Source organism: Candoia aspera, chromosome 2, assembly GCF_035149785.1.
Source record: "Candoia aspera isolate rCanAsp1 chromosome 2, rCanAsp1.hap2, whole genome shotgun sequence".
Taxonomy (NCBI): Eukaryota; Metazoa; Chordata; class Lepidosauria; order Squamata; family Boidae; genus Candoia; species Candoia aspera.
In genome coordinates, this window is record NC_086154.1 from 12,238,793 (window position 1) to 12,263,416 (window position 24,624).

The 24,624-nt window shown below is 49.1% G+C and overlaps 2 protein-coding genes across 5 annotated transcripts in view; both read left to right on the forward strand.

Moving 5' to 3' along the window:
* The first annotated feature begins 2,531 nt into the window (after positions 1–2,531).
* LOC134492104 (zinc finger protein 420-like) lies at positions 2,532–5,471 on the forward strand. The gene has a single exon (XM_063296263.1). The coding sequence runs from the start codon at positions 2,702–2,704 to the stop codon at positions 4,466–4,468; it is 1,767 nt and encodes a 588-aa protein (XP_063152333.1). The 5' UTR covers positions 2,532–2,701; the 3' UTR covers positions 4,469–5,471.
* Positions 5,472–10,776: 5,305 nt separating this feature from the next.
* LOC134492174 (zinc finger protein 850-like) overlaps positions 10,777–24,624 on the forward strand; it is a 28,278-nt gene continuing 14,430 nt past the window's right edge. Inside the window, exons 1-3 of one of the 4 annotated variants that reach the window (XM_063296360.1) lie at positions 10,777–12,734; positions 17,858–17,864; positions 22,114–24,541. In XM_063296360.1, the coding sequence (XP_063152430.1) occupies positions 10,964–12,734; positions 17,858–17,864; positions 22,114–23,194 (2,859 nt within the window). In that variant the 5' untranslated portion in view covers positions 10,777–10,963 and the 3' untranslated portion in view covers positions 23,195–24,541. Of the gene's footprint in view, positions 12,748–17,857; positions 17,865–21,939; positions 24,542–24,624 lie in introns of those variants that run through there. The other 3 variants (XM_063296362.1, XM_063296359.1, XM_063296364.1) reach the window with 3 other exon arrangements.

Genomic DNA, 24,624 nt, shown 5'->3' on the forward strand with positions numbered 1-24,624 from the left:
CAGTTCACTGACGCCCAGAATGTCTATCTTTAATCTTGACATCTCACCAATAACTACATCCAATTTGCCCTGGCTCATAGATCTTACATTCCAGGTTCCAATGGTGTGTTGATCCTTAGAACATCGGATTCGCCGTTCACCACCAGCACCGTCGGCCGCTAACCGTCCTTTCGGCTTTGAGCTAGCTGCGTCATCACGACTGGGGCTAGTTGAGCTCATCCTCTGTTCCTCCCCAGTAGCATTTTGACCATCTTCCGACCTGGGGGTCTCATCTTCCGATGGTATACCGACATATCTCTGGTTGTACTGATCCATTTAGTTTTCACGGCAAGAATACTGGGGTGGGTTGCCATTACCTTCCCCAGGGATCGCATTTAGTCTGACCTCTCTGTCATGACCTTCCCGTCTTGGGTGGCCCTTCACGGTTTAGCTCATGGCATCATTGAGGTGCTCAAGCTCCAGCACCACGACAAGGTAACGATCCTTTGCGGAGCTTTTGTTTTTGCTTTCTGTAAATAAATTATTTTTATAGAAATGCTTGGTGTGTGACTTTTTTGACCTCTCCTGGGCTAAAGGCTTTCCCAGCATCTGCCAACAGTGGAGTCCTACGGCGCCCGTGCTGAATGTCTTTTCGGCCTTGGGGACACTCAATTCTACCGGTGGAAAAGGGGCATCAGCTTGTTTTTAGGGTGCAGCCCCATTTTAAAGATGGAAACCCTGGAAACGGGAGAAGGAAGCCAGGAGAGCGACCGTCCTACTCAGAACAAGGGACTCTCCGCATGTGGCAGCCCCAGAGCCGAAGGCATTGGAGAGCAGCTTTTCAGGCTGAGGCAGGCGTTTGAGTACAACTGGTGGGACAGGGAAGGTGCTGCAAACTCCTCCTGACATACTGTCTGGGGTTAGTGATTGAGCACAAGCCAGGATCGCCATCCAGTAATGCCAGGGCGAAGGACGGTGGGTGTTGTAGTCCAGGGGCACCTGCAGGACTCTGTGCCCCATCCTCCATAGCGATGAATTACTACTTGGCTGCTGTAAATGCAGGTTAAAGCATGCAAGTTTCTTTTTCAATCTGAATCTCAGTCTCTTCTGAGCCTTTGGCTTTCCCGTGGGGGTGATGGGGGTGATCCTGCCTGGCTTAGGCGCCAGGTGAGCATCTATCTTCCAAGCAGGTGATTGGATCCCGAATGGTGGGGGAGGGGTGCAGTCAGGAAGAGGAGGAATCCACAGGTGCAAGAAGGGAATGGGGGAGTGCTTGGGGGTGAGGGAGTAGATGGGCTTTTACCAGCGGTCCCCCCCACCCCTGCTCGCCTTCTGATTCCCCGCCTTATTCACGAGGTCTTCTGCTTGTCTTCCGGAGCTGCTGCTTCTGCAGACGACCCTCTGCTCTCCTTGAAATCCACCCTCTGAGCCCCCCTCCAGCTCCCAGCACGAGGCTGCCTGGGGTTTTCCGGAAGGTTGGGGACTCCCGTGCCCACCTTCCCTTGTCCCTGCCTGGGTGATGAGGTCCCAAAGGCCTGGAGGGGCAGTAGAGGAGGATCTTCGGTTCAGAGGGCAGGTAGGTTGGAGGTGCCCCCTCCGTGGGCGTGAACTGTGCTCGGCGGAGGCAAGGTCGTCTTGCTCAGTTGCAGTGGCAATGAGTGGGGACACCCGAAATAACAGGTTAGCGATAGATCGTCGTGCAGAAAATCTACTGATCGGTTGGGTCGGAGTCGGAAAGGACTTGATGGCACAAAATCCATCAAAAAATCTCGCCAGCGCCTTAAGCTAGAGATCGCAGGAGTGTGTTTTGCAGCCTCTTGTCGCCAGAGGGCGCTCTGGAAACACGCAACCCCCGCGCCCAGAAAGCTGTCAGTAGAGTAGCGGCGTCTGTGGCTGCTGAGGACCGACATCTGACGGGAGGGGGAGCGGGGGAGCTGGAACAATAGAGTATAGGATTGCTAGAGGGGATGCGGGAGGAGAGGCGGAGGGCAGGGGAACTTCCTGTCCCGACTCCCTCCTGTGGGGAGAGCGGCGCGGAGGGGCTCTGTGTGGTCTTCCCGGGGTTGGTCGGAGCAGCCGCGGCCGGAAGGTGAGCGGAGGACGGGCGGGAGGAGAGGCCGGGAGCGAGCGGGGCTGCCTCGTTTCCTCCGCGGGGGGGAATCGGATGAGCAACTCCGCTGCAAAGTGCCAGCTGTGTGTGTTTCTGTCTTTCTCTCTGTGTGCACGTGTGTGTGTGTGTGCGCGTGTGTGTAGAATCCGTCCCCAGCACTTGCAGAGATCCTTGATGATAACCCTGCTCAGTGCTCAGAATCTGTGGCTGACCCAGGCCAAAAAGTGAATGTCTGGATTGGAACGTGGATCTCGCTAGTCTTCCGTGTGTCAAATGAATCATAATGAAAGGTAGAGGTTAATCTGGCCTTTTGGAACTTTGCTTTTCCATTGTAATGTATGCTTTTTGTTGTAGTTGCTTTCACACGTTGTTCAGCCGTTTTATAAACAATAATTAAAGTTAACGCTTTTATGTAATCTTATAGACAAAAAAAATGCCAGTCAGAGCCTTCTGGATAACTGAGAATCAGGAGGAGCATTAAAAAGGAAAGCACATCAAGCCAGGAATCAAAATTTTTCCACTTCCTGCAGAAAAGCACAAAACCCTTCTCCTTCCCCAGCAGGTGACAGACAAGGGAGAGAAAAACAGGAAGAGAGTTTTCAGCTGTAAAACATGGAGTATGTTGAACTCAAGGGAACCTTACCTGAAAAGGTCAAGGGGGAGAATTTCCAAATTCAGAAAAAGAGAGAACTATGTGGGAGAAGCAGAGATTGTAGATCACGGCTGATTATTCAGGAGAGGATCCACACCAGAGAAAAGCCATACAAATGCTCCAAATGTGGCAAAAGCTTTACTTGCAAGAGCTCCCTGGTGATTCATCGAAGGACCCACAGTGGAGAGAAGCCATACCAGTGCTCTCAGTGTGGCAAAAGCTTTACCAGACACGCCAGCGTGGTGTATCACAGGAGGACTCACTCCGGAAGGAAACCGTATGAGTGTCCGGATTGTGGGAAAAGTTTCAGTCTGAATTCCCACCTGGTGATACACCAGAGAACTCACACGGAAGAGAAACCGTATGAGTGTCCAGATTGTGGGAAGAGTTTCACTCGGAATTCCAACCTGGTGATGCATCGGAGGACTCACAGAGGAGAGAAACCGTATGAGTGTCTGGATTGTGGGAAAAGTTTCAGTCTGAATTCCCACCTGGTGATACACCAGAGGACTCACAGAGGAGAGAAACCGTATGAGTGTCTGGATTGTGGGAAAAGTTTCAGTCTGAATTCCCACCTGGTGATACACCAGAGGACTCACACGGAAGAGAAACCGTATGAGTGTCCAGATTGTGGGAAGAGTTTCACTCGGAATTCCAACCTGGTGATACACCAGAGGACTCACACAGGAGTGAAACCTTATGAGTGTCCGGATTGTGGGAAAAGTTTCAGTCTGAATTCCAACCTGGTGATACATCAGAGGACTCACACAGGAGAGAAACCGTATGAGTGTCTGGATTGTGGGAAAAGTTTCAGTCTGAATTCCCACCTGGTGATACACCAGAGGACTCACACGGAAGAGAAACCGTATGAGTGTCCAGATTGTGGGAAGAGTTTCACTCGGAATTCCAACCTGGTGATACACCAGAGGACTCACACAGGAGTGAAACCTTATGAGTGTCCGGATTATGGGAAAAGTTTCAGTCAGAATTCCAGCCTGGTGGAACACCAGAGGACTCACACAAGAGAGAAACCGTATGAGTGTCTGGATTGTGGGAAAAGTTTCAGTCTGAATTCCAACCTGGTGATACATCAGAGGACTCACACAGGAGAGAAACCGTATGAGTGTCTGGATTGTGGGAAAAGTTTCGTTTGGAATTCCCAGCTGGTGGTGCACCAGAGGACTCACACAAGAGAGAAACCACATGAGTGTCCAGATTGTGGGAAGCATTTCACTCGGAATTCCAGCCTGGTGATACACCAGAGGACTCACACAGCAGAGAAACCGTATGAGTGTCCAGATTGTGGGAAAAGTTTCAGTCGGAATTCCAGCCTGGTGATACACCAGAGGACTCACACAGGAGAGAAACCATATGAGTGTCCGGATTGTGGGAAAAGTTTCATTCGGAATTCCAACATGGTAAGACACCAGAGGACTCACACAGGAGAGAAACCATATGAATGTCCAGATTGTGGGAAAAGTTTCAGTCGGAATTCCCAGCTGGTGATGCACCAGAGGGCTCACACAGGAATGAAACCGTATGAGTGTCCGGATTGTGGGAAAGAGTTCAGCCTTAGGTGTAGCCTTATAAATCATGTAGGTTTACACATAGGAGAGAAACCGTTCAAATGCCCAGACTGTGGACGGTGCTTCACAAACAATTCCTCCCTCAGCAGACACAAGAAAAGGCACATGAGGCAGAAAGTGATGAGTGTAGAGAAGGCTTGAATTTCACATCTCATTTCCCATTAGACGTCCAGCTGAAAATTATTTAAATTCTGGCCTGATTCTTTGTAGTGAAACATGTCTCAGTATTAGAGATGAGGGGGGAGAGAAAAAAAAATGGAAAATGTTAGTTTGAGAATGGCTAACTACACTGATCTGGCTATCAGCAGAGCTTCCCATTAAGCTGCTACAGGTCCTAAAAGTTAGACGAAAAAAAATGGGAGCGCTCAGATTTTACGAGAGAATCCATTAGGGACAAGTGTGGCAGTAGTGTAAAGTTTCAGATGTAGAGGCTCTTCTGCCTTGCAGTTGAACAGGGCTTCTTTTTAGGTTTTCCCTAAGAATGCCTAGAAGTAAAGTGTGGAAAATTATTTGGAGCCGCTAAGTGGCATTTTAGCTCTGAAGATCAATGATCCTCATTTTGCTGAGTTCAGAAGACACCAAAGAATTCAAGGCTTGTTCATTGCAGGGACCGAATTCAGAGATCAGGTTATAATCCCCTTTTTCCCCCAGTAGATCACTTTGCATATGATCCCTCTGCAGGAGGAGACCCAACAGCCAGGACCAGGCCAGGGGTGGGGAGGAAGCAAGAGGCTCTTTTGGCCTTAGGCACAAGCTCCGAGTGGGTTCAAATTGAAACATTTGCAAAGTTGTTAAACTTTAAAATATTCAAATTAAATTTAATTGTCTCCTCCTTCCTCTCTCTTGCTCTTTTTTGGTGCTGTATTGTTGTGCACATCTGTTACGATGTCCCATTTTATCATGGGCTGGAGCTGCAAACGCTTCTTTCCCTAAGGATTTATTGTGTAAGTTTGCCATTTTGGGGGCATTGCCCACTCTAGGGCTCCATCCTCTGGGATATGGATGGTGTCAGTGCTTTTATATAAAGATCCATCCTGCAGCCAGAACTTTTCTCCTAGAAGATACAGATGGAGAAGCCCTGCTCAGGACCGCCAGTCTCTTGCTCTCGTCCCGTTCTTGAATTTCTCCCCATATTTAGCGGTTGGTTCTGTAGTGTTGCCCGAAGATTGATCAGTTCTATTCAAAATATGTCCTGCATTCTGTGAAGAATTCCCTTCTTGTGATTAAACAGAGAAAAAGCTTCTTTAATTGGCTTTTCTCTTTTGTAAAGGAGCCATTGCACTTTTTCCTCTCTTTTTATGTTTTTTTTTCCTTTAAAGCCATTGTGAGCCAGCTTCCACATTCCCCAGCCATCTCGAGGGAGGAGGGCCTCTCCCAAAGCTTTTATTCGTGACACTGTAAGCAGCAGGGAGCATTAATGCAGAGAGGATTGGTGACCAGACAGAGGTGCCAATGGGGGCAGAGATGAAAATAACCAATCGCTGTTTGAAGCCTCCCTCAGCACTGAATACGTAGCTGCCAACCATACCGGACGTTAATATTGGGCCTTGTAGCCTCCTCTTGACTTTCGTGGTCCCTCCCCTGCTGAAATCTCTGCAAATTAGTGCAGTTAACAATAGAGAAAATGTTCCCATGTGAGTCTTTTTCCCCTTATTGGTGATCCCGGTTGGGAAAGAGGGTTGCACGAAATTCCCTCCGCTCGATTGGTGATGTGATCTGGAGCATTGTGGTGGAGTCCCAAGGTTCCTGTGCCGAATGTCATTTCAGCCTTGGGGATGCTCAATTCTACCGGTGGAAAAGGGGCATCAGCTTGCTTTTTGGGTGCAGCCCCATTTTAAAGATGGAAACCCTGGAAACGGGAGAAGGAAGCCAGGAGAGCGACCGTCCTACTCAGAACAAGGGACTCTCCGCATGTGGCAGCCCCAGAGCCGAAGCATCAAAGAGCAGCTTTTCAGACTGAGGCAGGCATTTGAGTACAACTGGTGGTTCAGGGAAGGTGCTGCAGACTCCTCCTGACATACTGTCTGGGGTTAGTGATTGAGCACAAGCCAGGATCGCCAGCCAGTAATGCCAGGGGCACAAGATGGTGGGTGTTGCTGTCCAAGGGCACCTGCAGGACTGTCTCACCCATCTTCCATACCGATGAATTACTACTTGGCAGCTGTGAATGTAGATTAGGGCACGCAACTTTCTTTTTCAATCTCAATCTCAACGCGGTGGCGCTGCGGGTTAAACCGCTGAGCTGTCGATCGGAAGGTCGGCGGTTCGAAACCGCGCGGCGGGGTGAGCTCCCGTTGTTAATCCCAGCTCCTGCTCACCTAGCAGTTCGAAAACATGCAAATGTGAGTAGATCAATAGGTACCGCTTCGGCGGGAAGGTAACGGCGTTCCGTGTTGTCATGCTGGCCACATGACCCGGAAGTGTCTATGACAACGCCGGCTCCAAGGCTTAGAAACGGAGATGAGCACCGCCCCCTAGAGTCGGACTCGACTGGACTTTACGTCAAGGGAAACCTTTACCTTTACCTTTTTTTGGCTCTCCGGGGGCGGGGCGTGATGGGCTGAAGCCCTCCTGCGGAGCCTGCCAGGAGACTTTGTTATTGCTCAGCCCCACTGCCGCCCCCTCCCCGCCCAGCTTAAGTGAAGGGGTTAAACACAAAGAGCTTCTCCTTTCGGCCTAGAGAGGAGAGAGACACGCAGGGCGAGGGAAGTAGGGAGGAAAAGGGAGGGTCGAGCCCGTTTCCTGCCCCACCTGCTTCCCTTCCTGGTCTCCAGCCGCCTCCATGCCAGGGCTGGAAAATCCATACACACACCCCACGGGAAGGGGCGCTGAAGCAGCGCCAGGTGGGCAACTATCTTGCAAGTGTGTGATTGGTTCCTGGGTGTGGGGTCGCAATCAGGAGGAGGAGGGGGGAATTCCCAGGTGCAAGAAGGGGAGGAGATGGGCCTTTCCCAGGGGTCCCCCCAACCCGATCCCCTTCTGGTTCCCCACCTTATTTGCGAGGTTTTCTGCTTGTCCTCCAGAGTTGCTGCTGCTGCAGAGGGCGCTCTGCTCTCCTTGAAATCTTCCCTCTGAGACCCCCCTCCTTTCCCCCTCCAGCTGCCAGCACGAGGCTGTCTGGTGTTTTCCGGAAGGATTCCCACCTTCCCTTGTCCCTGCCAGGGATGATGAGGTCCCAAAGGTCTGGAGGGGCAGAAGAGGAGGATCTCCGGTTCAGAGGGCAGGTAGCTTAGAGGTGCCCCCTCCGTGGGCAAGACCTGTGCTAGGAGGAGGCAAGGGCGGCTGGAGGCCCCGTGACAGAGACCTGGGAGGCGTCCTGGGCTTGGCCAATGGGCAGCCCTGGTCAGGGGGGCATCTTCTGAGATGCAGCACCTGGATCTGCCTCTCTTACCTGCCCAGATGCCCTTCCCAGTTGACTGCTGCGGGCTCACATCGTTGTTCAGGTCGGCCCACCTCACTGAACAGCACCACACGTGGACATTTTCAATTTTTTATTTTTAGTTCTTTTATGAGCTGTAGAATTTACCCTGGAGAAGAAGCTTCTGCCCTTTTTACACTCGCTAATATAACAAGAGCTTTCAGACAGCTCTAGAAACCAAGGATTCTTGAGTCAGGTTTCACTCCGAATGGCATCTGGGTGGCTTTCTTGCCAGTGTCCTCTTCTGAGGTTGTTTTCACTCCTTCCTTAATTTAGTGTACAGCTTGGAGATTCCCTAGCGATGTTCCATATCAATATTAACTTGTGCAGCTCTGCCTAATTTCCCAAGGCCAGCTAAGTGCTGAGCAGTTTTTTTATGGGGCAGGTGAACATGCTTTTTTAAAAAGTCATAATGCATCTAGGAGGCTGTGGCTTGGAATCACAGAATCATAGGGACGGGAGGGACCTTGGAGGTCTTCAGGCCCAGCTCCTGCCCAAGGCAGGAGTCCTCATACCATGTCGGACAAATGGTTGTCCAACCTTTTCCTGAAACCCTCCAGCGATGGAGCACCCACAACTCCGGGAGGGAAGCTGTTCCACGCTTAGGAGTTCTCACGGTCAGGAAATTCCCCCTCCTTTCCCGGTTGGATCCGCCTCTGACCGGCTTCCCCCCATTGCTCGTGTCCTACCCCCAGGTGCCGTGAGGAATACATGGACGCCCTCCTCCCTGGGGCAGCCCTTCACGTACTGGAAGACGGCTATCCTGTCTCCCCCCACTCTTCTCTTCGTTGAGCTGAAGACACCCAGTTGCTTCGGCCGTTCTTCGCAGGGCTGCGTCTCCAGGCCCCTCGTCCCTTGTTTCTCTTCCTCTGTGGTATTGTTTTCGTTTGGGCCTCTATTATCTTGTTGTTTAGAATTTCCCAAGCATCCTGAACTGCTTTCCCCCTAGGATTTCCACCCGTGGAATCCTTCCTATTTTTGCTCTCAGTTTGCTGAAGTCAGCTCTCGTAAAATCCAGAAGACCAGCCTGACCTGGTTCCGTTCCCCTTGCCTGCATTATGGCGAATCCTAGCATGACACGGTCAGTCTCCCCCGAAGTCCCTACAACTTCCCCTCCCTCAGCCATTTCATCCCCATTAGTAAGTATGAAGTCCAGCATCGCTGACGCTCTAGTCCCCTCTTCCACCCTTTGGACGATAAAGGTGTCAGCTGGGCACGTCAGGAAGCTTCTTCGATCTCCCACTTCCTGCAGAGTTTGTTTCCCAGTCGATGTCGGGGTGGTTAAGGTCCCCCATTACTACAGTGGTGTGTTTCCTGGACACCTCCGCCGACCGATTTGCAGAGCCTTTAGCTATCTCCTCTGCTTGGCTGGGTGGCCTTTAGTGCACCCCTCTGGCAGCGTCGTTCCTTTTTCCCCTGATATTCACCCAAGTGCCTCCAAGAAGGCGTTCATCCTTGAAGCCATGTACTTCTGTGCGGGTGTAGTAGTTCTTTACGTACAACACAACTCCTCCTCTGTTCTTGGGTCGGTGTCTTTCGAACACGTTTTACCCTTCTGGTAGTAGATCCCAGTCATGGGTTCCGTCCCACCAAGCTTTTGAAAGCGTTACAAGAAATACAATAATGCGCCTTCCAAACTTTTGGGGAAAACCATTCAGTGACCAGGGGGTTTAAAACAACAGTCGAATTAAATGCACGGTTCCTTGTATCCAGTCAGACAGGACAGTTTCAGGAGGGGTGTCTCAGAGTTGGAGGAGGGATTTCAGTATGCAGTCCCAGTTGCCCTTAAGCGAGGACCTCCTCGCAACTTCTGGCCGGCTTCCAACAAGCAAAGTCACCGGGCACGCCGGCAGGAAGTCGCAGGTCCCAAGTGGCTGGCAAGCAGGCTGGTAGGCGGGAAAGTGGCTGCTGAGGGGGAAGCGTGGCTGGGCCCGGGGGTGGCTGATGCCGGGTGCAGGAGGGCGTATGCACTATGGAGTCCGGGGGGGGGGTAGTGCTGTGGGTGCACGCGGGCTATGGAGTATGAGATCCATAGCCGGCTCCTTGGGAGAGAAAGGAGTTGGAGTGACTTACAGGGGTTCAATTCTGACTGTAGAAAAGTGAAAAACTCCCACTCCTTCCGTCTTGCTCAGTTGCAGTGGCGATGCCTGCACCCTTGGGAGACCCGACAGAACAGGTTAGCGATAGGTCGTCGTGCAGAAAATCTACTGATCGGATGGGTCGGAGTCGGAAAGGACTTGATGGCACAAAATCCATCAAAAAAATCTCGCCAGCGCCTTAAGCTAGAGATCGCAGGAGTGTGTTTTGCAGCCTCTTGTCGCCAGAGGGCGCTCTGGAAACACGCAACCCCCGCGCCTGGAAAGCTGTCAGTAGAGTAGCGGCGTCTGTGGTTGCTGAGGGCCGACATCCGACGGGAGGGGGAGCGGGGGAGCTGGAAGAATAGAGTATAGGATTGCTAGAGGGGATGCCGGAGGAGAGGCGGAGGGCAGGGGAACTTCCTGTTCCGGCTCCCTCCTGGGGGGAGAGCGGCGCGGAGGGGCGCTGTGTGGTGTTCCCGGGGTCGGTCGGAGCAGCCGCGGCCGGAAGGTGAGCGGAGGACGGGCGGGAGGAGAGGCCGGGAGCGAGCGGGGCTGCCTCGTTTCCTCCGCGGGGGGGAATCGGATGAGCAACTCCGCTGCAAAGTGCCAGCTGTGTGTGTTTCTGTCTTTCTCTCTGTGTGCACGTGTGTGTGTGTGTGCGCGTGTGTGTAGAATCCGTCCCCAGCACTTGCAGAGATCCTTGATGATAACCCTGCTCAGTGCTCAGAATCTGTGGCTGACCCAGGCCAAAAAGTGAATGTCTGGATTGGAACGTGGATCTCGCTAGTCTTCCGTGTGTCAAATGAATCATAATGAAAGGTAGAGGTTAATCTGGCCTTTTGGTACTTTGCTTTTCCATTGTAATGTATGCTTTTTGTTGTAGTTGCTTTCACATGTGGGGTGGCCGTTTTATAAATAATAATTAAACTAACGCTTTTATGTAATCTTATAGACAAAAAGGATGCCAGTCAGAGCCTTCTGGACAACTGACAATCAGGAGGAGCATTAAAAAGGAAAGCACATCAAGCCAGGAATCAAAATTTTTCCACTTCCTGCAGAAAAGCACAAAACCCTTCTCCTTCCCCAGCAGGTGACAGACGACGGAGAGAAAAACAGGAAGAGAGTTTTGAGCTGTAAAACATGGAGTATGTTGAACTCAAGGGAACCTTACCTGAAAAGGTCAAGGGGGAGAATTTCCAAATTCAGAAAAAGAGAGAACTATGTGGGAGAAGCAGAGATTGTAGATCACGGCTGATTATTCAGGAGAGAATCCACACCAGAGAAAAGCCATACAAATGCTCCAAATGTGGCAAAAGCTTTACTTGCAAGAGCTCCCTAGTGGTTCATCGAAGGACCCACACTGGAGAGAAGCCATACCAGTGTTCTCAGTGTGGCAAAAGCTTTACCAGACACGCCAGCGTGGTGTATCACAGGAGGACTCACTCCGGAAAAAAACCTCATGAGTGTCTGGATTGTGGGAAAAGTTTCATTTGGAATTCCCACCTGGTGATGCACCAGAAGACTCACACAGGAGAGAAACCATATGAGTGTCCGGATTGTGGGAAAAGTTTCGTTTGGAATTCCCAGCTGGTGATGCATCGGAGGACTCACACAGGAGAGAAACCGTATAACTGTCCGGATTGTGGGAAAAGTTTCAGTCAGAATTCCCATCTGGTGAATCACCAGAGGACTCACACAGGAGAGAAACCATATGAGTGTCCAGATTGTGGGAAATGTTTCAGTCGCAATTCCAACCTGGTGATTCACCAGAGGACTCACACAGGAAGGAAACCATATGAGTGTCCAGATTGTGGGAAATGTTTCAGTCGGAATTCCAACCTGGTGATTCACCAGAGGACTCACACAGGAGAGAAACCGTATGAGTGTCCGGATTGTGGGAAAAGTTTCAGTCAAAATTCCCAGCTGGTGATGCACCAGAGGACTCACACAGGAGAGAAACCATATGAGTGTCTGTATTGTGGGAAAAGTTTCAGTGTGAACTCCACCCTGTTGATTCACCAGAGGACTCACACAGGAGTGAAACCTTATGAGTGTCCACATTGTGGGAAATGTTTCAGTCGGAATTCCCACCTGGTGAAACACCAGAGGACTCACACAAGAGAGAAACAGTATGACTGTCCGGATTGTGGGAAAAGTTTCAGTCTGAATTCCAGCCTGGTGTTGCACCGGAGGATTCACACAGGAGAGAAACCGTATAACTGTCTGGATTGTGGGAAAAGTTTCAGTCTGAATTCCAGCCTGGTGTTGCACCGGAGGACTCACACAGGAGAGAAACCCTATGAGTGTCTGGATTGTGGGAAACATTTCAGTCGGAATTCCCACCTGGTGATACATCAGAGGACTCACACAGGAGAGAAACCCTATGAGTGTCCGGATTGTGGGAAAAGTTTCATTTGTAATTCCCACCTGGTGATGCACCAGAAGACTCACACAGGAGAGAAACCGTATAACTGTCCGGATTGTGGGAAAAGTTTCAGTCTGAATTCCAGCCTGGTGAAACACCAGAGGACTCACACAAGAGAGAAACCGTATAACTGTCCGGATTGTGGGAAAAGTTTCAGTCGGAATTCCAACCTGGTGATTCACCAGAGGACTCACACAGGAGAGAAACCTTATGAGTGTCTGGATTGTGGGAAAAGTTTCAGTCAGAATTCCCACCTGGTGAATCACCAGAGGACTCACACAGGAGAGAAACCTTATGAGTGTCCGGATTGTGGGAAAAGTTTCATTCGGAATTCCAACATGGTAAGACACCAGAGGACTCACACAGGAGACAAACCATATGAGTGTCCAGATTGTGGGAAAAGTTTCAGTCGGAATTCCCAGCTGGTGATGCACCAGAGGACTCACACAGGAATGAAACCATATGAGTGTCCGGATTGTGGGAAAGGTTTCAGTGTTAGGTCCAGCCTTATAAATCATGTAGGTTTACACATAGGAGAGAAACCATTCAAATGCCCAGACTGTGGACGGTGCTTCACAAACAATTCCTCCCTCAGCAGACACAAGAAAAAGCACGTGAGGGAGAAGTTGAAGAGTGTAGAGATGATTTGAATTTCACATCTCATCTACCTTTGGGCAGCCAGCTGAAAAGTTACGTATTGAATTTGTGGCCTGATTCTTTGTAGTCAAACATTTCTTGGTATTAGAGATGAGCGAGAGGGGAAAGAAATGGAAAATATTAGTTTGAGAAAGGCTAACTACACGTATCTGGCTATCAGCAGAACTTTCCAGTAAGTTGTTGCAACTCCTAAATGATACATGACAAAAAGATGGGAGTACTCAGATTTTGTGACAGAATACATTAGGGACGTTTGTGGCAGTGACAAAAGCCCTGTAAGGTTTCAGATGGAAAGGCTGTTCTGCCTTGCAGTTGCGCATGATGCAGGAATATTGAGTTTAGGAGAAAAGGCATTGTGGGTCTGAGTGGAGGATCTCCAGGTTTAGGAACAGTCCCTGCTGTGATATTGTTGGCTTGGAGGTGTCTGCTTGGTAGCCCTCGATGGCTGTTGGTGACAGCAGCGCCAAGAGGCTGACCCTTTTGTTGCATCCCACTTGGTGGTGGTGATGGGAGGAAAAAATTGCTCGGTGGAAGATGTTTCATGTCTAGTAATAGATTGTGTAAGAACCATTCATGGATTTTGGGAGGGAAAAAAGACTGGGTAGTGTCAGCATTGCTGTGGGGCCGAGGTAAGGCAAAGCTCCCTTCCCAAGACATGGGAGGCATTTCCATTTCTTTCACTCCTCTCTCAGGGCTAATTTTAATTTCCCCCCCCAAAATCCCTACAAGTAAAAAGGGTAAACTAATTTGGAGCCCCTAGGTGGCATTTTAGCTATGCAGAGGAATGATCCTCATTTTGCTGAGTTCAGAAGACACCAAAGAATTCAAGGCTTGTTCATTGCAGGAACCCAATTCAGAGATCAGGTTATAATCCCCTTTCCCCCCCTAGTAGATCACTTTGCATATGATCCCTCTGCAGGAGGAGACCCAACAGCCAGGACCAGGCCAGGGGTGGGGAGGAAGCAAGAGGCTCTTTTGGCCTTAGGCACAAGCTCCGAGTGGGTTCACATTTTGTCCTGATTACCAGGAAACACACTGAGACAATGACTTGGTCTCTAATATTTATTAGTAGTACTTAACAAGAATCCTAACAAACTGAGGAAGCGTGGGAAAACCCAGCCATATAAACCCCAAAGGTTAAGGCGGTCCCGATCTGTGTCTCTTTGAATGGCTGAACAGTTCCTCAGTGCTACGCATGCGCTTGACAGTCTGGGTGGGAGCCCCCCTGCTCGCCATCCTTACTCATGACACATTTAATGGTCTGCAAAGTTGTTATAACTTCAATATAAAATATTCCAAGTTGAATATTTTATATTCAAATTATATTTAATTCTCCCTTCCTTCCTCTCCCTTGCTCTTTTTTGGTGCTGTATTGTGCACACCTGTTACGACGTCCCATTTCATTATTGGCAGGAGCTGCAAACACTTCTTCCGTTAAGGATTTATTTTGTAGGTTTTCCATGTCTGCGGCATTGCCCACTCTAGCGCTCCATCCTCTGGGATACGGATGGTGCCAGTGCTTTCATATGAAGATCCATCCTGCAGCCAGGACTTTTCTCCTAGAAGATACAGATAGAGAAGCCCTGCTCAGGACCGCCGGTCTCTTGCTCTCGTCCCGTTCTTGAATTTCTCCCCATATTTAGCGGTTGGTTCTGTAGTGTTGCCCGAAGATTTGTCAGTTCTATTCAAAATGTGTCCTGCATTCTGTGAAGAATTCCCTTCTTGTGATTAAACAGAGAAAAAGCTTCTTTAATTGGCTTTTCTCTTTTGTAAAGGAGCCATTGCACTTTGTCCTCTCTTTTTATGTTTTTTTTCCTTTAAAGCCATTGTGAGCCAGCTTCCACATTCCCCAGCCATCTCGAGGGAGGAGGGCCTCTCCCAAAGCTTGTATTCGTGACACTGTAAGCAGCAGGGAGCATTAATGCAGAGAGGATTGGTGACCAGACAGAGGTGCCAATGGGGGCAGAGATGAAAATAACCAATCACTGTTTGAAGCCTCCCTCAGCACTAAATACGTAGCTGCCAACCAAACCGGACGTTAATATTGGGCCTTGTAGCCTCCTCTTGACTTTCGTGGTCCCTCCTCCGCTGAAATCTCTGCAAATTAGTGCCATTAGTGATAGAGAAGATGTTCCCATGTCAGTTTTTTTCCACTTGTGGATGATCTCATTTGGGAAAGGGGGTTTATTTATTTTATTTATTTATCATATTTTTATAACCGCCCATTTCCCACATACGTGGGACTCTGGGTTGCATGAAATTCCCTCCGCTCGATTGGCGGTGTGACCTGGGGCATTGTGGTGGATGTTGAGTTTTTCCTACTAACAGATTAAGACTGCTATATGTGCCTAGTCATTTTGGCCGGGTGAAAAGGTTGCAAGTGATTGTCTCCTCGCACGTGCTTCATGCAAATAGCCTGGGGGAGGGGAGGACCTGCCCGGACTTGTTCTTTACTTCCTCTTTTTCTCTCTGCTGGAAATGTAGCTCAGCAAGGCTTGCTCCAAAGGGAGCTACGTACTTTAAATGTTTTGCTTTTGTTTTTGTTGTTGTTGTTTATTCGTTTAGTCGCTTCCGACTCTTCGTGACTTCATGGACCAGCCCACGCCAGAGCTTCCTGTCGGTCGTCAACACCCCCAGCTCCCCCAGGGACGAGTCCGTCACCTCTAGAATATCATCCATCCATCTTGCCCTTGGTCGGCCCCTCTTCCTTTTGCCTTCCACTCTCCCTAGCATCAGCATCTTCTCCAGGGTGTCCTGTCTTCTCATTATGTGGCCAAAGTATTTCAGTTTTGCCTTTAATATCATTCCCTCAAGTGAGCAGTCTGGCTTTATTTCCTGGAGGATGGACTGGTTTGATCTTCTTGCAGTCCAAGGCACTCTCAGAATTTTCCTCCAACACCACAGTTCAAAAGCATCGATCTTCCTTCGCTCAGCCTTCCTTATGGTCCAGCTCTCGCAGCCATATGTTACTACAGGGAACACCATTGCTTTAACTATGCGGGCCTTTGTTGTCAGTGTGATGTCTCTGCTCTTAACTATTTTATCGAGATTTGTCATTGCTCTTCTCCCAAGGATTAAGCGTCTTCTGATTTCCTGACTGCAGTCAGCATCTGCAGTAATCTTCGCACCTAGGAATACAAAGTCTTTCACTGCTTCTACATTTTCTCCCTCTATTTGCCAGTTATCAATCAAGCTGGTTGCCATAATCTTGGTTTTTTTGAGGTTTAGCTGCAAGCCAGCTTTTGCACTTTCTTCTTTCACCTTCATCATAAGGCTCCTCAGTTCCTCTTCACTTTCAGCCATCAAAGTGGTATCATCTGCATATCTGAGATTGTTAATGTTTCTTCCAGCGATTTTAACTCCAGCCTTGGATTCCTCAAGACCAGCTTGTCGCATGATGTGTTCTGCATACAAGTTGAATAGGTAGGGTGAGAGTATACAGCCCTGCCGTACTCCTTTCCCAATCTTAAACCAGTCCGTTGTTCCGTGGTCTGTTCTTACTGTTGCTACTTGGTTGTTATACAGATTCTTCAGGAGGCATACAAGATGACTTGGTATCCCCATACCACTAAGAACTTGCCACAATTTGTTATGGTCCACACAGTCAAAGGCTTTAGAATAGTCAATAAAACAGAAATAGATGTTTTTCTGAAACTCCCTGGCTTTTTCCATTATCCAGCGGATATTGGCAATTTGGTCTCTAGTTCCTCTGCCTTTTCTAAACCCAGCTTGTACATCTGGCAATTCTCGCTCCATGAACTGCTGAAGTCTACCTTGCAGGATCTTGAGCATTACCTTACTGGCATGTGAAATGAGTGCCACTGTTCGATAGTTTGAACATTCTTTAGTGTTTCCCTTTTTTGGTATGGGGATATAAGTTGATTTTTTCCAATCTGATGGCCATTCTTGTGTTTTCCAAATTTGCTGGCATATAGCATGCATTACCTTGACAGCATCATCTTGCAAGATTTTGAACAGTTCAGCTGGGATGCCGTCTTCTCCTGCTGCCTTGTTATTAGCAATGCTTCTTAAGGCCCACTCAACCTCACTCTTCAGGATGTCTGGCTCTAGCTCACTGACCACACCGTCAAAGCTATCCCTGATATTGTTATCCTTCCTATACAGGTCTTCTGTATATTCTTGCCACCTTTTCTTGATCTCTTCTTCTTCTGTTAGGTCCTTGCCATCTTTGTTTTTGATCATACCCATTTTTGCCTGGAATTTACCTCCAATGTTTCTAATTTTCTGGAAGAGGTCTCTTGTCCTTCCTATTCTATTGTCTTCTTCCACTTCCGCGCATTGCTTGTTTAAAAATAATTCCTTATCTCTTCTGGCTAACCTCTGGAATTTTGCATTTAATTGGGCATATCTCCCCCTATCGCTGTTGCCTTTTGCTTTCCTTCTTTCTTGGGCTACTTCTAGTGTCTCAGCAGACAGCCATTTTGCCTTCTTGGTTTTCTCTTTCTTTGGGATGTATTTTGTTGCCGCCTCCTGAACAATGCTGCCAACTTCTGTCCAGAGTTCTTCCGGGACCCTATCTACTAAGTCCAGTCCCTTAAATCTATTCTTCACCTCCACTGCATATTCCTGAGGAATATTCGTGAGCTCATATCTAGCTGATCTGTGGGTCTTCCCTAATCTCTTTAGTCTGATCCTAAATTGTGCAAGAAGTAGTTCATGGTCTGAACTACAGTCAGCTCCAGGCCTAGTTTTTACCGACTGTACAGATGTCCGCCACCTTTGGCTGCAAAGGATGTAATCAATCTGATTTCGGTGTTGTCCATCTGGTGAAGTCCATGTGTAAAGCCGTCTCTTAGGTTGTTGGAAGAGAGTGTTTGTTATGCAGAGTGAATTGTCTTGGCAAAATTCTATCAGCCTATGTCCTGCTTCGTTTTGTTCTCCCAGGCCATACTTACCTGTAATTCCAGGTGTCATTTGACTGCCCACCTTAGCATTCCAGTCTCCTGTGATGAAAATAACATCTCTTTTAGGCGTGTTGTCCAGTAGGTGCTGCAGATCCTCATAGAACTGCTCTACTTCAGCTTCTTCAGCATTTGTGGTTGGGGCGTATATTTGGATCACTGTGATGTTAGATGGCTTGCCCTGAATTCGAATTGAGATCATTCTGTCGTTTTTGGGGTTGTATCCAAGCACTGCTTTAGCCACTTTACTATTAATTACGAAGGCTACTCCATTTCTTCTGTGGTCCTCTTGTCCACAGTAGTAGATCTGGTGGCCATTTGATGTGAAGTGGCCCATTCCAGTCCATTTCAGTTCACTGACGCCCAGAATGTCTATCTTTAATCTTGACATCTCACCAATAACTACATCCAATTTGCCCTGGCTCATAGATCTTACATTCCAGGTTCCAATGGTGTGTTGATCCTTAGAACATCGGATTCGCCGTTCACCACCAGCACCGTCGGCCGCTAACCGTCCTTTCGGCTTTGAGCTAGCTGCGTCATCACGACTGGGGCTAGTTGAGCTCATCCTCTGTTCCTCCCCAGTAGCATTTTGACCATCTTCCGACCTGGGGGTCTCATCTTCCGATGGTATACCGACATATCTCTGGTTGTACTGATCCATTTAGTTTTCACGGCAAGAATACTGGGGTGGGTTGCCATTACCTTCCCCAGGGATCGCATTTAGTCTGACCTCTCTGTCATGACCTTCCCGTCTTGGGTGGCCCTTCACGGTTTAGCTCATGGCATCATTGAGGTGCTCAAGCTCCAGCACCACGACAAGGTAACGATCCTTTGCGGAGCTTTTGTTTTTGCTTTCTGTAAATAAATTATTTTTATAGAAATGCTTGGTGTGTGACTTTTTTGACCTCTCCTGGGCTAAAGGCTTTCCCAGCATCTGCCAACAGTGGAGTCCTACGGCGCCCGTGCTGAATGTCTTTTCGGCCTTGGGGACACTCAATTCTACCGGTGGAAAAGGGGCATCAGCTTGTTTTTAGGGTGCAGCCCCATTTTAAAGATGGAAACCCTGGAAACGGGAGAAGGAAGCCAGGAGAGCGACCGTCCTACTCAGAACAAGGGACTCTCCGCATGTGGCAGCCCCAGAGCCGAAGGCATTGGAGAGCAGCTTTTCAGGCTGAGGCAGGCGTTTGAGTACAACTGGTGGGACAGGGAAGGTGCTGCAAACTCCTCCTGACATACTGTCTGGGGTTAGTGATTGAGCACAAGCCAGGATCGCCATCCAGTAATGCCAGGGCGAAGGACGGTGGGTGTTGTAGTCCAGGGGCACCTGCAGGACTCTGTGCCCCATCCTCCATAGCGATGAATTACTACTTGGCTGCTGTAAATGCAGGTTAAAGCATGCAAGTTTCTTTTTCAATCTGAATCTCAGTCTCTTCTGAGCCTTTGGCTTTCCCGTGGGGGTGATGGGGGTGATCCCTCCTGTGGGGCCGGTCGGGAAACTTTTCATTGCTCAGCCCCACTGCTGCTCCCTCCCTGCCTGGCTTAGGTGCCAGGTGAGCATCTATCTTCCAAGCAGGTGATTGGATCCCGAATGGTGGGGGAGGGGTGCAGTCAGGAAGAGGGGGGGATCCACAGGTGCAAGAAGGGAATGGGGGACTGCTTGGGGGTGAGGGAGTAGATGGGCTTTTACCAGCGGTGCCCCCCACCCCTGCTCCTTCTGATTCCCCGCCTTATTCACGAGGTTTTCTGCTTGTCCTCCGGAGCTGCTGCTGCTGCAGACGGCCCTCTGCTCTCCTTGAAATCCACCCTCTGAGCCCCCCTCCAGCTCCCAGCGCGAGGCTGCCTGGGGTTTTCCGGAAGGTTGGGGACTACCGTGCCCACCTTCCCTTGTCCCTGCCAGGGTGATGAGGTCCCAAAGGCCTGGAGGGGCAGAAGAGGAGGATCTTCGGTTCAGAGGGCAGGTAGGTTGGAGGTGCCCCCTCCATGTGCGTGAACCGTGCTCGGAGGAGGCAAGGTCGTCTTGCTCAGTTGCAGTGGCAATGAGTGGGGACACCCGAAATAACAGGTTAGGGATAGATCGTCATGCAGAAAATCTACTGATCGGATGGCTCGGAGTCGGAAAGGTCTTGATGGCACAGAATCCATCAAAAAATCTCGCCAGCGCCTTAAGCTAGAGATCGCAGGAGTGTGTTTTGCAGCCCCGTGTCGCTAGAGGGCGCTCTGGAAACACGCAACCCCCGCGCCCAGAAAGCTGTCAGTAGTAGCGGCGTCTGTGGCTGCTGAGGACCGACATCCGACGGGAGGGGGAGCGGGGGAGCTGGAACAATAGAGTATAGCATTGCTAGAGGGGATGCGGGAGGAGAGGAGAAGGGCAGAGGAACTTCCTGTCCCGGCTCCCTCCTGGTGGGAGATCGGCGCCGAGGGACTCTGTGTGGTCTTCCCGGGGTTGGTCGGAGCAGCCGCGGCCGGAAGGTGAGCGGAGGACGGGCGGGAGGAGAGGCCGGGAGCGAGCGGGGCTGCCTGGTTTCCTCCGCGGGGGGGAATCGGATGAGCAACTCCGCTGCAAAGTGCCAGCTGTGTGTGTTTCTGTCTTTCTCTCTGTGTGCACGTATGTGTGTGTGTGCGTGTGTGTGTGTGTGTGTGTGTGTGTGGAATCCGTCCCCAGCACTTGCAGAGATCCTTGATGATAACCCTGCTCAGTGCTCAGAATCTGTGGCTGACCCAGGCCAAAAAGTGCATGTCTGGATTGGAACGTGGATCTCGTAGTCTTCCGTGTGTCAAATGAATCATACTGAAAGGTAGAGGTTAATCTAGAGGTTAATGTAGACCGTGCAAAGGAGGCCCTTCGAACGGTCACTCATGCCCTGGTCATCTCCCACATAGACTACTGCAATGCGCTCTCCATAGGGCTATCCTTGAAGAGTATCCGGAAGCTACAGCTGGTGCAAAATGCACCTGCGCGGGCTATTCTTGGTGCCCCTAGATCATCACGCATTACACCATTGCTTCGCGAGCTGCATTGGGTACTGGTGTGCTTCCGGGTGCACTTCAAGGTGTTGGTTATCACCTTTAAAGCCCTTCATGGCATGGTTCCCCGGGATACCTGAGGGACCGTCTCGCCCCCATTACATCAACCCATCTTGCCCGATCATGCAGAGAGGTCATGTTAGAGACCCCGTCTGTAAGAGAATTCCATCTGGCGGGGTCCAGGAAGCAGGCCTTCTCTCCAGTGGCTCCCGCCTTCTGGAACATCCTTTCCCCAGAGATAAGAAAGATTCCATCTCTTGCAGCCCTGAAACAATTGAAGACTTGGTTCTGCCACCTCACTTGGGGCGGGAAACGAAGTAATGACACCTGGAGATGGTTAGTGCCTTAAATGGCCCCTTTCAATACACGTTAATGATATTCCAACTACTATTGTCATCTGGATTTTATATTGTGTTTATATTTATGTTATATTTATAGTACTTTAATGTTTTTAGCTTTGTTGTAAACTGCCCAGAGTCCCCCCTTTCCGGGGAGATGGGCAGTAGCTAAAGTTAATAAATAAATAAATAAATCTGGCCTTTTGGCACATTTCTTTTTTATTGTAATGTATGCTCTTTTGTTGTTGCTTTTTTCACATACGGTGGAGCGATTTTATAAAAAATAATTGTATGTGAATCTTACAGACAAAAAGGATGCCAGTCAGAGCCTTCTGGACAACTGAGAATCAGGAGCAGCATTAAAAAGGAAAGCAAACCAAGCCAGGAATCAAAATTTTTCCACTTCCTGCAGAAAAGCACAAAACCCTTCTCCTTCCCCAGCAGATGAGGGAGAGGAAAAGAGGAAGAGTGTTTTGAGCTGGAAAAAATTGAGTATGTTGAACTCAAGGAATCCTTACGCGAAAAGGTCAAGGGGGAGAATTTCCAAATTCAGAGAAAGAGAGAACGATGTGGGAGAAGCAGAGATTGTAGATCACGGCTGATTATTCAGGAGAGGATCCACACCAGAGAAAAGCCATACAAATGCTCCGAATGCGGCAAAAGCTTTACTTGCAAGAGCTCCCTAGTGGTTGGTCGAAGGACCCACACTGGAGAGAAGCTAAAGCAGTGCTCTCAATGTGGCAAAAGCTTTAGCAGGCACGCCAGCCTGGTGCATCACAGGAGGACTCACACAGGAGAGAAACCGTATGAGTGTCCGGATTGTGGGAAAAGTTTCATTTGGAATTCCCACCTGGTGATGCATCAGAGGACTCACACAGGAGAGAAACCGTATGAGTGTTTGGATTGTGGGAAGCGTTTCAGTCGGAATTCCCACCTGGTGATACACCAGAGAACTCACACAGGAGTGAAACCGTATGAGTGTCCGGATTGTGGGAAAAGCTTCAGTCTGAATTCCAGCCTGGTGATACACCAGAGAACTCACACAGGAGAGAAACCATATGAGTGTCCGGATTGTGGGAAAAGTTTCAGTCGGAATTCCCACCTTGTGAGACACCAGAGGACTCACACAGGAGAGAAACCGTATGAGTGTCCGGATTGTGGGAAGCGTTTCAGTCGGAATTCCCACCTGGTGATGCACCAGAGGACTCACACAGGAGAGAAACCGTATGAGTGTCCGGATTGTGGGAAATGTTTCAGTCGGAATTCCCAGCTGGTGATGCACCAGAGGACTCACACAGGAGAGAAACCGTATGAGTGTCTGAATTGTGGGAAAAGTTTCAGTCGGAATTCCCAGCTGGTGATACACCAGAGTACTCACACAGGAGAGAAACCGTATGAGTGTCTAGATTGTGGGAAAAGATTCAGTCGGAATTCCCACCTGGTGAAACACCAGAGGACTCACACAGGAGAGAAACCGTATGAGTGTCCGGATTGTGGTAAAAGTTTCAGTCGGAATTCCCACCTGGTGATACATCAGAGGACTCACACAGGAGAGAAACCGTATGAGTGTCTGGATTGTGGGAAAAGTTTCAGTCAGAGATCCAGTCTAGTAATACACCAGATGACTCACACAGGAGAAAAACCGTATCAGTGTCTGGATTGTGGGAAGCATTTTAGTCAGAATTCTGACCTGTTGAAACACCAGAGGACTCACACAGGAGAGAAACCGTATAACTGTCCCGATTGTGGGAAAAGTTTCAGTCGGAATTCCCAGCTGGTGATACACCATAGGACTCACACAGGAGAGAAACCGTATGAGTGTCCAGATTGTGGGAAAGAGTTCAGTCTTAGGTCTAGCCTTATAAATCATGTAGGTTTACACATAGGAGAGAAACCGTTCAAATGCCCAGACTGTGGACGGTGCTTCACAAACAATTCCTCCCTCAGCAGACACAAGAAAATGCACATGAGGCAGAAGGTGAGGAGTGTAGAGAAGGCTTGAATTTCACATCTCATCTACCTTTGGGCATCCCCCTGAAAAGTTAAGTATTTAATTTCTGGCCTGATTCTTTGTAGTCAAATATATCTCAGTATTAGAGATGGGAGGGGAGAGAAAAAAAGTGGAAAATAAAAGGTACAAGAAAAAAAGATGGGAGTACTCAGATTTTATGAGAGAATCCATTAGGGACGTTTGTGGCAGTGACAAAAGACCTGTAAGGTTTCAGATGGGAAGGCTGTTCTGCCTTGCAGTTGCACATGATGGATAAGAGCTGCAGGAATATTGAGTTTGGGAGAAAAGGCATTGTGGGTCTGAGCGTAGGATCTCCAGGTTTAGGAACAGCCCCTGCTGTGATCTTGTTGGCTTGGAGGTGCCTGCTTGGTAGCCCTCGATGGCTGTTGGTGACAGCAGCGCCAAGAGGCTGACCCTTTTATTACATCCCACTTGGTGGAGATGGGAGGAAAAAATTGCTCGGTGGAAGATGTTTCATGTCTAGAAATGGATCGTGTAAGAAGCATTCACAGCTTTTGAGAAGAAAAGAAACTGGGTAGTTTCAGAGTTGCTGTGAACGTCGGGCCAAGGAGAGGCAAAGCTCCCTTCCCAAGACATGGGAGGCGTTTCCATTTCTTTCACTCCTCTCTCAGGGCTTCTTTTTAATTTTTCCCAAAAGTAAAGAGAGGAGAATTATTTGGATCCCTAAGTGGCATTTTAACTATGGAAATGAATGATCCTGATTTTGCTGAGTTCAGAAGACACCAAAGAATTCAAGGCTTGTTCATTGCAGGAACCCAATTCAGAGATCAGGTTATAATCCTCTTTTACCCTAGTAGATCACTTTGCATATGATCCCTCTGCAGGAGGAGACCCAACAGCCAGGACCAGGCCAGGGGTGGGGAGGAAGCAAGAGGCTCTTTTGGCCTTAGGCACAAGCTCCGAGTGGGTTCAAATTGAAACATTTGCAAAGTTGTTAAACTTTAAAATATTCAAATTAAATTTAATTGTCTCCTCCTTCCTCTCTCTTGCTCTTTTTTGGTGCTGTATTGTTGTGCACATCTGTTACGATGTCCCATTTCATTATTGGCAGGAGCTGCAAACGCTTCTTCCGTTAAGGATTTATTGTGTAAGTTTGCCATTTTGGGGGCATTGCCCACTCTAGCGCTCCATCCTCTTGGGTACGGATGGTGCCAGTGCTTTCATATGAAGATCCATCCTGCAGCCAGGACTTTTCTCCTAGAAGATAGAGATGGAGAAGCCCTGCTCAGGACCGCCAGTCTCTTGCTCTCGTCCCGTTCTTGAATTTCTCCCCATATTTAGCGGTTGGTTCTGTAGTGTTGACTGAAGATTTATCAGTTCTATTCAAAATGTGTCCTGCATTCTGTGAAGAATTCCCTTCTTGTGATTAAACAGAGAAAAAGCTTCTTTAATTGGCTTTT